Raw genomic sequence first — 17165 nt, 5'->3', positions numbered from 1 at the left:
AAATGGATCACCCCATCCGTTTTTTTCTTCTTGGACATACAATACTATTTTAACAAGTAACCCAAGCAATATATTATTCCAAAACATGATGTCAAGTTACTTTTCTAGGGTTTTTATGTAATCAAGAGGCCTTTTTAGGGTTTCTTAAATTCAAACCTTAGATCATACTCTTTTCCCTTTATGTCATTCTAGAGTTTATCCCATGCCCTAGAAATCAAATCATAGGGAACAAATACTTAAGATTAAGGTTTCTAAATACTAGGGTATTTCTTAAAATATAAACCCATAAATTCAACCCTACTACATCTTATGATGGATCCTTTAAAAGAAAATTATTATACATACCTCATGGACACCTATCTGTACTGATTAGTATTTAGTAAACAACACTACATGGTAAACAACAGAGGCCCCTTCATAAAAACCACTTACAGCCAGTACTCCCCTCCGCTAACAGCTTGTGGTTTCAACATACAGCTGTTACAACTCAAGGAGGACAGGAAACTGTAAATCCATGTGGTCAACCAGAAATAGCTCAACTTATTCATCGTGATCCTGAAAGGTGTGCAAGTGTTTAGCTAATCCGACATCAAGATGTTGACAACCGTAAGGTTGGAGGGCCATTGTTGCTCAAATTCATCAATGTAGATATGTTGATGAGGGTATGACTAGAGCTTACTTATATTGAAGCATGTGAAGGGATTCAAGGGAGAAATGGTGACCAAATCTTCCATAATGTTGGGTCTTGAAGAATCTGATAAAGAGATAAAGCAAACAATGAACGACACATGTGCTATGGGTGTTGATATCCTTACAATGGAACAGTATTTGCAGCCCATGGCTTTCAAAGAACGAAATTTGATTAGTATTGTTGATACAGGCTCTGGAAAAACAATGGCATATCCTTTACCTACTATTGTTCATGTTAATATGCAACCTTATCTAGCTTCAGATTCTGAACCCTGAATGTGAGCATTATTGCATTCATAGTCGCTGCATTATTATTTGCGGAAGCTTATGCACACCTTTCATGAAGAAAAGATTATGGTGCTATTACTATTGAGGAAGCTAACTCCACGACAATCCCCTGATTGTTTTGATTGACATCGCTGATTCTTTGGGTGATAGTCAACAATTTGGATGAATTTCCTGGCGATAGATTAGAATCTGGATAAATATGACACCAAAAAGAAACTGCTTTGAGCACATTGTAGCTAAACTCCAATTCATCTGTAAATCACACCAGTTCTGGATCGAGGATTGTGAAAGCAGGTTTACTATGGAATAGTTTCTGGTGTTGAATCATTAGGTCTCAAAAGATACAGGCCTGTAATATTGGTTAAGAGGTGCCTCAATTTCCACTGTTCTGGACCTGTAGCACTCAAAGGAAGACATAAATCATGCCAAGAATATTGTGGCCAATAACACTGGACGGGTGAGGAAAATCGCACAAGTATAAACTTGTAATGTCAATAGAGAAGGGGTTAAAATATGTAGAGTGCCCCAATCCAAATCCACCGCATATATTCAGCTACCACAACTTTATCACACAGATCTTGTATATACAGCATGAAAGGGTATTCAGATTTATTTACAAAAAATAGAAATCAATCTTAGAGAAAGGGTGTAGAGGAGCTATCTACAACGTCTCAGCTTCGAAGGTATTTTGCAGAGGAAATCGCAGCTGTAGGTGCTTGGGTGGGTTACCGCCTACTCTGGCTCTCAAGAATGGGGAGGCGGTGGTTTTTGGGTGTGGGGATGCCAAGAAGAAGAAGAGGTAGCTTAACCACAGTATTGAAACCAGGGTAAAGCCACCAAGATCAAAGTCTTCTGCTAACTACAGACATGGGTTTGCTAACCAGGGGTTAGAACCCAAGCTCACGAGCAGAGAGAAGAAAGAGCAGAGAGGAGGAGAAAAACTCATTTTTGGATTACTTCCTTAATCTGTCTCAAATCCCTGTGGAAAAACAGAACTCTTTTTTCTTTGGGCCACCTGGATGAGCACAGATCCGAAAGTGGTGAAGCGGGTATTTAAGGGGGCAGGTTTCCAGGACAATAACAACTAAGAAAGCCAACTATTTGAAGCCCCTGTCACTCAAACCCATCATATCCTTCTGCTAAAACGGTCTCCAGAAGCATTCAGGCATAAAGTACACACCCAAATGATGACTTGCAACATATCTATTTTCATTCTACTGACATGGCCTTTTTGGGATTTCAAAGTGTGTTAGTTGTGTCTTACTAGCCCTTTATTACTCTTTGCATAATCTTATTTATAGACATGGGATTTGGGCTTATTTGAATTCATGGGTGTGAGGTGATTTTTGATATATCTGAGGTTTGATTTGCAGGTTAACCAGATGGGTTGAGGGATAAAAGGAGATGGCAATGAGACAGTGGGTACTGGGCATCTAAGCTAGGTTGGATTCTTGGTTTTTAGACAATCATGGGAGAATCAAGTGCAGCAGCATCTACTATCACACCCAAAATTGATACAGCTATTGGTACCATTATGTGGGTGAGAAGGAGAAATGGGTTGTGGTGGCCTGGAAGGATTCTGGGTGTAGAGGAGCTATCTGCAACTCACTTGATGTCTCCCAGATCAAGAATCCCTGTTAAACTTCTTGGTACGAATGATGCGAGTGTGTGAGTATCCTCTTCTTCAACCTAATCATCTTGCATTTTTCTTACCTTACAAAGAAGCTATCATTGCTACATATCCATCTGTAATTCCAATTTTCAGATGTGGAACTTTAGTTAGATTCCATGTATTTAAAATATAACTTTTGTCCAAAGGTGATGATTCTTACAAGGTTCTATCCTTGTTTTCAGCAATTCATTATTTTTTCTTGGTAGACCTTAAAAAGATTTTGAATGGATCAATATTCATCATGTTGCATAGTTGCATAATATGTTTCTGATTACTGTCATCATGTGACATGGGAAATAATGCACATAAACCAAAATAAACAAAGAAATAGTTACACCCTCATCTGGGATGTATGGCATTGATAAATAATTCTTTTCACAGTGTTGTGCTTCGTTTAATAAAACAACAGTACAAAATTCTACCTCATATTTTGGAAATATTTTTGTATGCAAATCTCACACTACGCTTCCTGTTGTACTCTCTATTTAAATAGTTTTCTGCAGCTCTCACCAACATGGGGAATGTAATTATTAAAGTAATTTTTGTTCAGTGGTGTATTTTTTTCTTGTTGGAAATAATGTAAGCCAGTTTCTTCCTTGTATTTGTATATTTGTCTGTTATTTTCCTTCACGACTAGCTCATGCCTGACTGATGATTTTTTGGAGTATCCCTCTTAGTTTGCCTGAAATTATCTTTTGGTTGTTCCTACACTAGATTCAAATATATCCATGAAGTGTCTAATAAGATCTACAATTGAAAATCAAGAAGTTGTTGGTCATTTTGGAAGATTGACATTTTCGTGTTGAAATTATATGGAAACTATAATATGAAAGTACTTTGACTAGAACTTGGAATGGCATATTAGAAATGAAAAGTATACTAGAAGTTTCCTCTTCAGCCTAAGATGCTGACATATATTAATGAGAAAAATGTCTGTTGGCATAAAGGAGTTTCTACATGAGCTCTTAATCCATATTCATTTCCTTTTTGATGAGGATGCAGAATTTGCTGGCAATCCCTAGCTTTGTACATGATAATAAGTTGATGATCACAAAGATCTTGGGATCACGAGTAGCTCATTCATAACTGATATAATCAGCTGAGAGTACTCTGCTGAAAACAGTAGCAGCGATTAAGTCAATACACAATAGAATATCATACTATCACATGAAGGAAAGAATCAGAAACAGAATAGATGCACATGTCATGAATCTTGCCTATAAGCATCTTCTAACAGGGTTTTGCCAATTCCAAATTCTAGATGATTACTATTGCAGGTTAACAACTTCTTTATCAGTTTGTCATGCTAAGATGTCTTTACATAAAGTAGCAATCCTATGGATCTGACTTTGGGTCAATCCTAGTGCAGCTTTTCTTAGGATCTAGGTTTGTAACCATAGACAATGGTTCTATTTTACTACAGATCTGATTACAATATTTTTTTTTATAATAATGTATTAAAAGAAAAGAGGGAGTGCTATGGCTATATTCATACAACCCAATACAACATTTTTGTATGCCACTCTTCATCCTATCCTTGGGTTAGGGTTGGGATGATGGGTTGAACTAGCTTTCATTCTTGATTTCCTGTGCTTAATAGTGCACAGGCTTTTGAACTCCTTAACAAATTGCTTGCAAATTAAAATACACTGGAAAAACATAGTACATACCTATGCATTTTCCTATGAACCCAAGGTGTTGCCATATTTTGCTAGCAGGGATTGGGATCCCCTAGCTTTATTTTTGTCCACTTCATTTTCCTGCAACACCTTCTCCAACTTTTGTCCTCTTGTAAGTGGTGGAGACTCCGAGAGTTGGATGGGTCTGCTTTTTGTTAGAGAGCTTGCACACAAGATAGGGTCCTTGTAGCTGCCTCTTCCCCTTTTTTTCTTACTTACTTTTCTTTTGCTAGACAGGGAATCTCTTCAACTAGATCTTCCTTTGGCCCTGGCCCTTGCTCCTTCTCATTTTGGGGATCCTTCATGACCTCCTCTATTTCCTCTTTTTGAGTTTTTTTAAGTAAATTTTCTGAATGCCTCCAGCCCCCTTTTCACCACTTCAATCTAGAATTTTAAAGTAGTTCTTCGCCCTAGGACTAGGGGCTTTGCTCTAGATTGGATGGAGCAAGGGTTGGTTTCTCTTTTTCCTATTCACTATTTGCATGCGTAGCACTGATTGTGAGGGATGCTCTGTTTTACAAAAAAGATAGCACCTCCACATGATGTAAAGTCCCAAGCATCAATGGGCTAGTCTTGTGCAGCTCAAGAAGGTTAGCCATTGTCACCACAATAGCTCTTCCTTTGTCTTCTGGTCGGCTCTGCTCCAACTCAAGGGGGGCTTCCCTACATGAGATTGCTAAGGAAAGCATGGAAAGGATATTAGTAAGGATAGCAGAAATGAAATAAGACATTCAATGTGTTCCTTGTAATATAGATATAAACAAAATATCTAAAGAAAAGTAATTGCACAATGATCCAGTCCAAGAAAACAAGGTTTTCCACAAACCAATTAACTCTTCTAGAAAAATTCAACAATTCTGATTTAATAATCCTATCGGCCTCTCTTTGTACCTTTTGGGACAATTGCTAGTTTTAATTGTTTTACTTTTTTAGTTGTTTTTACCTAAGGTGATAAACTCTTGAACCGAGATTTTTTTGTCAGTTTTTTTAAATACTGACTTTTAAACAACGGTCAATGATATAACGTTAAGCTCAAATGAACTAGTTTTATAGTCCAGGACATCAGCCTCTGAGATCCACTTCTGGACTTTTGATGAGAAGTCTCTTAAGATTTTATCTTTCAGAGGAACCCTAAAGGGTCATAAACGTTCTATTTTGTGCTTGACAAGCGTTGGGGAGTTTCTATGCATTGGATCTACAGACAAAACTATTAGGATCTAGAAGAGGGACTTAGTATCAAGAAGCAAAATTCATCACACATGCTTGGCCATTTTGGAAGGCCACAACAACTCTGTCAAATGCATGGCAGCTGGTGCTCCTTCATTGACGACCTATTCTTCCTTGCTGTCACCAAATATCTCTTCTTATTCGTCTTTAGGTTCATATCAATACAGTAACTGTTGTGTTGCAAATGTAGACGATGATTATGGAGATAAAGAAGGGTGTAATTGTTATTCCAAAAAGTTTGTATTGTACAGCGGGAGTCTCGATGGAAGCCTAAGAGCCTGGTGTATAAATAGTAATGGCATCCAAAGTGAGAGTTGTTACAGTTATTCATTTAAGTGGGAAATCATGGGCATTCATGTGATTGACCTGATTTAAAAACAGCGTCCACCTCAAGACTACGAAAGATTGGCATCAGGTAGCTGGAAACCGAGGGAATGAGAATAACCAAGGGAAGAGGTAATCGATCACAGACCTGTCTGATCTTTTGATTTATTTATTATTATTATGTTTCTGTTTATAATTCTATGTTTCCCTAATATTATAAATCTGTTCCATCTAGTAAACTGCAAATGCACCTAACTACACTTTATATAATCAATAGAAAAAATATTTTTTTTTGTGAAGGATGGTGGGTTTATAATCAGTTCCTATAGAAAACCCAGTCCATCATGTTGTTCAATTTGTAGTTTGCTTATACAAATTATTTTGTCTTTGCAAATTTCAGTTTTGCTAGATAAATTGGTATTATGTTGAGAAAGAAAAGGTGCACCTTGCATTGAAATTGAGTATCTAAGAGCTAATTTTTTCTATATTGTGCTGGAATGAGCAAAATAATGCTTAAATTGTTGGTGATGTTTATAACAGGAAATGCAACATCTCTAGCACTCTACTTATCCCCTATGTAAGTATAGGGCACCCTTTTCTACCAGTGCTATTGTTTCTTTTCTTTGTTTTTTCTTGTGGCAGGCTGCTTCCTTTTTGAATGTTTACTTTATTTCTGAGTGAAATTCTATGCAGTTTTGATTGATCTGACAGGCCTGATACTGAAATTCTGAATTGCAGGTCAACATTCTAGAGAATATACAAGTTCAAGTCCACGAAAGAGTACTATGGCCTTCCTTATGTGTTCACCCTATTCAATTGCTATGTTGGGCTGCTCTATGGGAGCCCCTTCACCAAACCCCACAGTACCATGATCCTCACAATCAACAGTGCAGGCTTTGTTCTGGAAACATTTTATCTCACGTCCTTTCTAACTTTCGCTATGCCAAAGAGGAAGGTATAAAAATTTTTTTAGCACAAATTCTTTGTTTCCTAAAATTTAAGTCTTTGGAAATTGCAAAAATGTATTATAAATGTAAGTCCCAACTATAGCCTGAATTTCAATGTTTGGAATAGATTTGCAAATATTCTCACCCTTGTTTTATACTTCCCCTTTAAAGATCATTAATGGGGAGCTGAAATTATATGTATGTATTGTGTGGAAGATTCCTGCTTATTATCTTACGAATCTGTTCCAGGTGAGAATGATACCAGCCAAATTGCAGGTCAACATTCTGGAGAATATACAAGTTCAATTCCATGAAACAATACTCTGGCCTTCCTTATGTGTTCACCCTATTCAATTGCTGTGTTGGGCTGCTCTATGGGAGCCCCTTCATCAAACCCCACAGTACCATGATCCTCACAATCAACAATGTAGGCTTTGTTCTGGAAACATTTTATCTCACGTCCTTTCTAACTTTCACTCTGCCAAAGAGGAAGGTATAAAAAAAATTTAGCACACATTCTTTATTTCCTAAAATTTAAGTCTCTAGAAATTGCAAAAATGTATTATAAATGTAAGTCCCAACTCTAGCCTGAATTTTAATGTTTGGAATGGATTTGAAAATATTCTCACCCTTGTTTTATACTTCCCCTTTAGAGATCATTAATGGGGAACTGAAATTATATGTATGTATTGTGTGGAAGATTCCTGCTTATTATCTTACGAATCTGTTCCAGGTGAGAATGATAGGGGCCAAATTGCAGGTCAACATTCTGGAGAATATACAAGTTCAAGTCCACGAAACAGTACTCTGGCCTTCCTTATGTGTTCACCCTATTCAATTACTGTGTTGGGCTGCTCTATGGGAGCCCCTTCGTCAAACCCCACAGTACCATGATCCTCACAATCAACAGTGCAGGCTTTGTTCTGGAAACATTTTATCTCACGTCCTTTCTAACTTTCGCTCTGCCAAAGAGGAAGGTATAATTTTTTTTTTTAGCACACATTCTTTGTTTCCTAAAATTTAAGTCTTTGGAAATTGCAAAAATGTATTATAAATGTAAGTCCCAACTCTAGCCTGAATTTTGGAGGAAGAGCTAGGGTTCTGAGGAAGAAACCCTCGACGGCGCCGACAGCACAGAGGAACGCGTTCAAGCTCCGCACAGGAATCTCTGCAGCGTGACAGAGTTGCAGGGGATTAGCGAAGGACAATGGTACCTCCTCAGGGGGGGGCGTCAGAGCCCTCCCCCTCACTGCACAACCCAGAGCAAGCGGTCATTTTTGGATCAGTTGATCCAGATATTCTCAGCAAAGGGAAAAAGCATCAAGGTAATGACAATGATCCACAGGAAGAAAAAGAGACTCAGGGGAATAGCCCGAAGGTTACTTCATCTACCTGCCGACCTGTAGCCAAAGAAAGGCCTCGAATAGAACTGCCAGGAGACAAGATCGATAGAAGGATAGAGTTTATGAAAGATCACGCTATCATTGGAAAATTCATAGGGTTTTGGCCAACTGAGAGAGCATTAAACGGTTGGATTGCGGCGAAATGGAAACCCAAGGGAGATGTCACTCTCCAGCTTGGGCCGAAGGGCTTCTTTACCACCATCGTTTTTTGCCTAGAGGACAAATACAGGATGCTAGGAGGAGGGCCGTATTTCTTCAACTCGGCAGGTCTTTACATGAGGGATTGGATGCCAAGATTCAACCCTGACAAGGAAGATCTCACTTGGGCACCAGTGTGGATCAGGCTGTACTCACTCCCCGATGAATACTGGGAAGAAGATTGTCTAAAGGGCATAGGAAACGGAGTGGGAGAATATATCAGAGCGGCAGAAGAAACCAAATCCCGTAAGTATATCTCCTATGCAAGAATATGTGTCTTTATTCATCTTAATGAAGCTTTACCAGAGTCAGTAACCCTTGCCCATCGCGACGAGGAATGGATCCAGCCTCTCGATTATGAGCATGTGCCCTTCAGGTGCAGAAGGTGCCATGCGCTGGGGCATCTATTCAGGGATTGCCCTCTCAATGCCAAAGCCAACTCCTCTGAACCTTCTGATTCCCCATCTCATGATGGTTTCACCAAAGTCCCAAGTCGGAAGCACTCGCATAAAAAGCCTCAGAATGGGTCCAAGCCCCAGCCTACCAAACCCCAAAATCTCGCATCTAAGAACAGCTTTGACATTCTAGGCGACTTCTCAGATGATCAGCCCCTAGACTCTGAGAATATCCATGCACGCCCTTCCTCTTCCACCCATCCCCCTCCATCCGGCCCCCCACCCAAATCTCAGCCTCCCATTATCATCCTGACCATCCTTAGCAGATACCCGAAAGACACAGCGGAGATTCCAAAGGAAATGGAGGTGAATGGTAAGACAGACCCCCCGCAGGACTCGGAGACTAATCAAGAGGAAAGCAGTCAAGTGCAGAAAATGGAGGAAGAGCCAGAAAGCATAGATCTACACGGTCTGGACATTATAGAACTAGAACTAGCTTGCAAAAAAAAAGCATATGAATCCATCTCTGAGACCGATCTAGAAAAGTTGGAAGTGGTCATCTCCAGAGCCTACCACCAACACCAACTAGGTATACAACCTGGCAGCACTTGGGACGGCAGCCTGCGTCCAAAGGATACCAAAAAAAGAGGGAGGAAGACAGATCTCCAGAGAACAATAGAGATTGGGAAAATCCTGGTGGACTCCGGTAGATATGCGAAGTTGACGAAGTACTACAGTCCTGCCCAAACTAGTTGAACCATGAAGCTTGTATCCTCGAATTTAAGAGGGCTTAATAGCCCTGGAAAACTCAGGATGTTAAAAAACATGATCAAGATGGAAAAACCGCAGATGTGTTTCCTCCAGGAAACTAAATGCAATAGTGCCACGCTGGGCCGCATACTCTCAAAAGCCTGGCCAGGAAGCCGATCTGTTGCAGTAGATGCCTCGGGAGCTTCAGGTGGGCTAGCTATAGCATGGAACACCCAAGCTGTAACTCTCACAGATTTTCATGCCTCCCATCACCTCATACAGGTGGCCTTTCATATTCTAGGTACCAACATACATGGTAACCTATCCAACGTCTATTTTCTGCAAGATACTGGAAGCAAAATCGCGCTCCTTGATACCATCGAAGCGCTGAGCACAAATAGGCAACATCCACTTTGGATCGTGGCAGGGGACTTCAACATGATAACCAAAATAGAGGATAAGATAGGAGGGAGAACCAGATTGGAACCATAAGTAGATCGCTTCAAGGACTTTATCCAAAATGCCTCTCTCATAGATATGCCATTCTGTAATGGCACCTTCACCTGGAGTAATCGCAGAGTTGGCAAGCATCAGATTGCCTCTAAACTAGACCGCTTTCTAATCTCGGATAATGTGGTGCATCTCGGAGGTGATCTCTCGGCGGCAATATTGGCTCATACTGGTTCGGATCACTGGCCGATCGCTCTGCAATGGCAGAGACCAGGGGATCGGACCAAAAGACCTTTCCGTTTTGAGGGATTTTGGCTTACACATCCCGCATTCAAGGACTTCGTCAGAACCATCTGGGCCTCTTTCATCCCACCAGAGGGATCAAAAATGTACCAGCTTCAACAGAAGTTGCGATTTCTAAAAAGTCACCTAAAAAGTTGGAATAGGGAGACCTTTGGGAATATATTTAAGGCGCAACAGGAGCTAAATCAGGAATTGGGGGATCTCCAACAGAAAATAATTAACGAAGGGCACACGGAGGCAACCCTGGATCAAGAACGACACATACACAATCAGCTTGAAGAAAGGAGAAAGCAGGAGGAAATTTATTGGAGGAAAAAGTCAAGGGTCAGGTGGCTAAAAGAAGGGGAGCGCAACACCAAGTTCTTCCACAGAACTACAGTGCAGAGAAGGATGCATAATAATATTCCATTCATTCAGAACCAAGAGGGGGCAAAAGTTGAGAAGCATGAGGAAATCGAAGAGATCCTCCTCAATCATTTCCAGCAGGTACACCAAGAGCAAGCAGTGGATCGGCAACAGGCGATTGGAAAGATAACCAGCAATATACCTAAACTTGTCACAGAGGAACACAACGAGCTACTCATGCGCCCTATTCTTATCCAAGAAGTAGATGAGGCAATGGCGTAGCTCAAAGAAGGTAAGGCCCCTAGACCAGATGGTTTCACAACCACGTTTTTTCATGCTTTCTGGGATTTGATTAAAATGGAGGTTTGGCAGATTGTAGAGGAATCCAGGGCTTTGCGTTGGCTTCTCCCCTCCCTCAACTCCACATTCATAACTCTCATCCCCAAAGAGGAGAACTCCATTACACCTGATAAATTCAGGCCTATAGCTCTCTGTAATGTCATCTATAAAGTCATATCCAAAGTCATTGCTAATAGGTTAAAACCTCTATTACCCATGCTCATCTCTCCGGAGCAGTCGGGATATGTAGAAGGTAGACAGATAATGGACGACATTCTCCTCGTGCACGAAATCATTCACTCGCTCAAACAATCCAAGCAAGCTGGTATGTTACTCAAGTTGGATCTCTCTAAAGCTTTCGATAAGCTCAGCTGGTCCTATATTCAACACATGTTGAAAGCTTTTGGTTTTTGTTCCACATGGGTTCGTTGGATCATGAGCCTTATTACTTCCACTCATTTCTCCATCCTTGTAAATGGTATTCCCTCCCGCCCTTTCAAGCCCTCTCGAGGCATAAGACAAGGGGACCCCCTTTCCCCTTTCCTCTTTGTTCTTATGGCTGAAGGTCTTGGTAGACACATCAAGCATGCCCTCCATTCTCAGCAGCTAAAAGGCATCTCTATCCACAACTCCCCTGCCTCCTCTCATCAACAATTTGTTGATGACACCATGCTCTATGGCTACCCCTCGGTTCAGGAAGCCTCTTGTTTAAAATCCCTGCTCAACGATTTCTCTGAAGCCTCTGGCACCCATGTCAACTGCTCCAAGTCACAAATATTCTTCTTCCATACCCCTCCGTCAGTTAAATCTGTTGTTTCCCGCATCTTAGGCTTCCACTCAGCCTCTCTCCCATCCACTTACCTAGGAGCTCCTCTCACTGCCTCTGCCATAAAGCAGCCCGCTTGGCGCAATCTTCTAGAGAAACTCGAATCAAAACTCAATCTGTGGACTCACCATTCTCTCAATCTAGCTAGTCGAGTGGTGCTCATCAAGTCCATCCTCCAAGCCATGCCTCTCTACCTTTTTTCTATCCTAGCTGCTCCAAAGTGGGTATTAAAAAGGTTGAGGAACCTGCAGCGTGACTTTTTGTGGGGAAGCTCAGCCACTAACGGCAAATGGGCACTAGTGAAATGGGCTACTATCTGTATGCCCAAAAACAAAGGAGGCATTGGACTCAGAGATCCTGAGTACAGCAACACCATCATGAACGCCAAGATCTGGTGGTAATGGGTGACTAATCCAGATAAGCTATGGGATAAAATATGGACCGCCAAATACGCCAACAACAGGCCCCAAGTAGAGCTCATCAGATTTACACCCGCTGACAAAGGGTCGCTAATCTGGAACGCCGCCAAGCAGCATTACCAGCTCATTCAACAGCACAGCTTTTGGGAAATTAGGAATGGTCACATTGCTAGATTCTGGAATGACGCTTGGAACCAACTGCCCAAACTCTCGAGTGTTCTTCCTCCAGTGATGGTTCCGAACAGGCAGGAGCAGCAGCAGGCAACGGTCCATCAATTTTGGATACAGGAGACGGAGAATGGGTTCAGGAAATGGCGACCGAGTAACCAGATAATCAGCAACACAAACACTCAGGAAGCAGCAGAACTTGAGAACGAGTTAAGGAAGAGAAGCATCCGATATGAGGACAGCGATGACATACTCAGATGGGGCTATCTACCTAAAGGATCCTATTCCACCTCCGAGGCCTACAATCTTATCGGCAACTTTCCCACTAGGCCGGATCCTCTCTGGGGGAGAATTTGGGGCTTCAAAGCATGGCCCAAAATCTCCCACTTCCTCTGGATGGTAGGACACAAAAAGATTCTCACCTGGGACAAGCTAAGGAAACGCAACTTTCAAGGTCCTTCGATATGTCACAATTGCTTTCAAGACGAGGAAACCTTGCAACATCTTCTGGACACCTGCTCACTAGCCAATCAGCTATGGGAAAAGGTTAGCTTCAGATGCCAAAAAAGGTGCAAAGGAGACGGCGATATCATTGATTCCATCCGACAGTGGTCGAAAAGCCCCTATGACTGTGCGATCCTCAATCACCTATGGAATATCATCCCGGGCACAGTCTTATGGAACATTTGGAAGGAAAGGAACAGGCGCATATTTAAAAACCAGAGCTCTCCAATTGAGGAAATCTGGAGCAGAATGCATGGAAATCTTAGAGAAACCATGCTACTACGATCATGGACTAAAGAGGATCTCCCTACCACAGACAATGAGAAAAAAATTCTCGACAATTAGAAGCTGCAGCTGCCACAAGAGTATGCCATGCATCAGCCAGCGAATTGCAACATCAAGGAAAACAGATGCTAGACTGCCCCTCCCACCAAATCATACAAACTCAACTTTGATGGGGCCTCCAAAGGCAATCCTGGACCAGCAGGATTTGGAGGCATTATTCGAAACCATAAAGGCACCCCCCTGCAGATCTACTTCGGCAATATAGGGTGGGACACCAATAACTCCGCAGAGTTGGAGGGACTCTGGCAAGGGCTCTTATTAGCCAGGAGACTCAATCTTCAACCCTTGATAGTGGAAGGCGATTCCCAGATCCTCATCAACATGGCCACGCGCATTCAGAATGGCTCTCAAGCCAGAAAAGTTGCTGACAGCTGGAGACTAGAAGCAAGGCTAAACAACATTGCTCATGAGTTGCGCAATCACAGAGCCCTCTCCTTTCATCACACAAAAAGAGAAGGCAACAAGATTGCTGATCTCCTAGCTAATATTGGGGTAGAAAATAACCAAACCCTCCTATCAGGTAATTTGGATATCATCCCAAGCAATCAACAGACTCAGGACTGTGAAAGTCTCATCCAAAGAGACGCTGAATCCCCGGATGCGGGTGATGGCACGTCAGACAGGGACGAGCCACATGCCCAGCATGTGCCGCCCCGTGCTAACGATGCATAGTAATGGTTCACTGCCGCCGAGGTTTAATGTTCAGCCGCCCGAGCTCTTGGCATTCAATGCTACGCAGGGTGAAGCGATGTGGATGCAGGAAGCAGTTATGGAGGGCTCTTATCGAGGGAATGTTGTGAGATTTCACAGGGCAGGTGGATCACTGCAGGCTCATTTGCATGGTAAGGCCTGGGTGGTGCAGGCTTGGAAGGATTCTGGACGGGTGGGCGCCATCCTCCCTCAAAACGCAGCCACTGCAATCCGTCATTGCGACTCTGGTGAATGCCTCAGGTGGGAACAGAGCTCCAAGAGAAATTGGAGTGAATTTGAGGCGAAAAGTGAAGACACTCACTCGGGCAAAGTCCGCTCCGTGTTTGTTATTCCTGTGCGTGGTCTTTGGGCAGTTGAGTTCAGCCCTGCATCAATCCGGGTAGTGCAATCCTTTGGTAGTCACAGCGGGGACTTCAAGCCCACGAGCTCGGTCCTGGAACAAGTTGAAGGAGACGTGGAGTCTATGGCACAATTGCGGGAAAGACAACAGAGCAGAAGGGGACCGGGGCGAGGTGCATCTTCACGCCCCCTGGCAGCAGATGTGCACCATCACTGCTGCTGCTGCTACTGCCACAGGAGGGCGAGAGCCACCCCAATTCAGGCCAGTCAGTTCATGGAGGTCGGCAGCTCCAGTGGAGGAGAGCCCGTGCTTCCAGCATTCGGCTCAGTCGTTTTCACCTTGGGCAGCTCGAAGGATAATGCAGGCATCAGTGCACATATCTCAGTTCTCTTTACTAAGGTTCCTGAGGAGAATGAAGATGGAAAGCTACCAGTTTCGGATGAGCTACTTCCAGAAGGCAATCGTGAGGAAAGTCCAGTGCTGCAACCACCAATTGAAGAAGGAACTTCTGGGAAAGAGCCCAAGCAAGCCCCTCCCCAACCTCCAGAGCAGGAACCTCTGGCCACTGCAAAGGATCCTATGGCAATGTGGGCAGGCATCCCTGAAGGCCAAGGCTGGAGCTACATCATTGAGGAAGAGCCTGAAGATTAATCCCCAGAGGCACTCTCCGGCTTTCTCTTCTCTCTCTCGGCTATGGTCTAAGTCAAAGGTCTCGGCGGGTATTTGGATTATGCTACATTACTGTGTATGTATATTTTCAGTTCTTAATCATGTCATGTGTATGGCGGTCATGCGTCTGGGCAAGGTTTACCGTGAGTTTTTTGTTGGAAGCCCCTGCGTGGGCCGTATCGCTACTGTCTGAGCTCAATACTGTTTTATGTTCTGGTATAGCCGTGTCATTACTGTCTTATGTTTTGGTATGTTCTGGAAGTGTTTTGGTATGTTCTGGAGGTGCTGCCCCTGCGAGGGAGCATTTTGTGTCAAGCTAAGCTATCCAAGGTGCCACAGTTGGCCCTAGACGACCTGTCTCTCTGCATGTAAAGTTTAATTGTAAATATAATATAATAGACTAGCTAGTTTTACCGAGAAAAAAAAACTCTAGCCTGAATTTTAATGTTTGGAATAGATTTGCAAATATTCTCACCCTTGTTTTATACTTCCCCTTTAAAGATCATTAATGGGGAACTGAAATTATATGTATGTATTGTGTGGAAGATTCCTGCTTATTATCTTACGAATTTGTTCCAGGTGAGAACGATACGGACCAGCAGACATTCAAAATGATTTTTTTTTTTTTTTAAATAATTTTTTATATTGTCTCTAGAGAGACAATAGTTTGAATTATGGACATATTGTCTCTATAGAGACAATATGTTTTAAATCTCAGCTATTGTCTCTAAAAAGACAAAAATGTAATTGTCTCTAAAGAGACACAAATGAAGTTGTCTCTAGAGAGACAAATGAAATTGTCTCTAGAGAGACAAATCAAATTCTCTTAATAGACAATAATTCTCGTCTTTATAGAGACAATAATAATATATGTTCTATATTGTCTTTATAGAGACAAATTTTTGAGACATTATATTTTGAGACACCGCTTAGAGACAATATTTAAGACAATACACAAGTTTCTTATTGTCTTAAGTTAAGACAATTGACTCAAATATTGTCTTAAATATTGTCTTAAAACCCCCCTACATGTAGTAGTGCATAGTGGCCACTATTGCCCAAATGAAGAAAGCTTGTTTCACTCTTGTGCTTTTTTGAGGAAGAATGGCATTGACATCGTTGATGTTGAGGTATATCTTTTATAAATCCTTTATAGTCTACTTTATTTTATATTCTAGTGTTCATTGCCTTCCATGTTTTATACTTTGCGTTGTATCTTCTTCCATTTCCAGGAGAGGACCTTAGTATTGATGGCAAGAAGTAGGAATTGAAGAAAGAGGAGAGAAATAATGCTAGAGAAACAAATGCTAAAAGAGAGAGAGAAGAGCACCAGTCTAGTGATACCCTTAAATCCAATATCCTGCATGAGACACACACATAGACTAATGGTCAAGTCTTTAGAGTTGGTGAATTCACTTATAATGCCTTGCTAACAAAATGATAATGTTTTGAAGTGATGAAACAATTTTTCATGTGTAAGTTGTAGTCCAACAAATATTGAGTTTGAAAGTCATATTGTAATACTTGACATTTAATATAATATGATTTATGTGGTTGAAATTATTTATAGTTGTACTTGATATTATTTAGTATTGTAATTAAAATATGTATTTTTGTATTTTCATATTAGATGAACATACACATTTAATGAAATTGTTTTATTTAGACACAAAATCATATTAATTAATTTATAATGTTTATTAATAATGAACACAAAAATCAATCTATAACTACTAAATTAGTACTTTATATTGATTAATGATGAACACAAATAAAATGAATATAAACTACTAAATCAATGGTTTATATAATGAATATGAAACTACCAAAAAAGGATTAATGACTATTGTAAATCATAAATTCATGATTACAAATGACGACTAAATTTTGCATATATACAACTATTAGTAGCTAATTTACAAAATTTTATAACATGACCGAAATTTATTCATATATCTTTGGTCATTAATTGGTTTCAAAGAATGACTAAAATATGCATAGATATGACTATTAGTAGCTAATTTATAGTATCTTATAACGTGATGAACATTTTAGTCATACTTCTTTGGTCATTAATTGATTTTCTTGGGTGTTTATGTAGTAGTATATTTTGCTGTGTAGTTGGTCATTAATTGTGGAAATTAATGACTAAATTAATCAACGATTTTATGAC

At 41.1% G+C, this 17165-nt stretch overlaps 2 protein-coding genes across 2 annotated transcripts; both read left to right on the top strand.

Annotated features, from left to right (window-relative positions):
- The first annotated feature begins 10110 nt into the window (after positions 1 to 10110).
- Positions 10111 to 10953, top strand: LOC149209461 (uncharacterized). Its single transcript, XM_089398633.1, has one exon. It carries the CDS (start codon positions 10111 to 10113, stop codon positions 10951 to 10953), a length of 843 nt encoding a protein of 280 aa, XP_089254759.1.
- A 75-nt stretch (positions 10954 to 11028) lies between these two features.
- On the top strand, positions 11029 to 13944 carry LOC149209460 (uncharacterized). The gene is made up of 3 exons (XM_089398632.1): positions 11029 to 12154; positions 12254 to 12969; positions 13459 to 13944. The coding sequence occupies exons 1-3, from the start codon at positions 11029 to 11031 to the stop codon at positions 13942 to 13944; spliced, it is 2328 nt and encodes a 775-aa protein (XP_089254758.1).
- Positions 13945 to 17165: the final 3221 nt, after the last annotated feature.

Source organism: Pinus tabuliformis, chromosome 1_2 (assembly GCF_031772625.1).
Source record: "Pinus tabuliformis cultivar Carrire ecotype Pingquan chromosome 1_2, CPIR1, whole genome shotgun sequence".
In the NCBI taxonomy this organism is placed as follows: domain Eukaryota; kingdom Viridiplantae; phylum Streptophyta; class Pinopsida; order Pinales; family Pinaceae; genus Pinus; species Pinus tabuliformis.
Note: the sequence above shows the minus strand (reverse complement) of the source record. Positions and strands in the feature narration are given on the sequence as shown.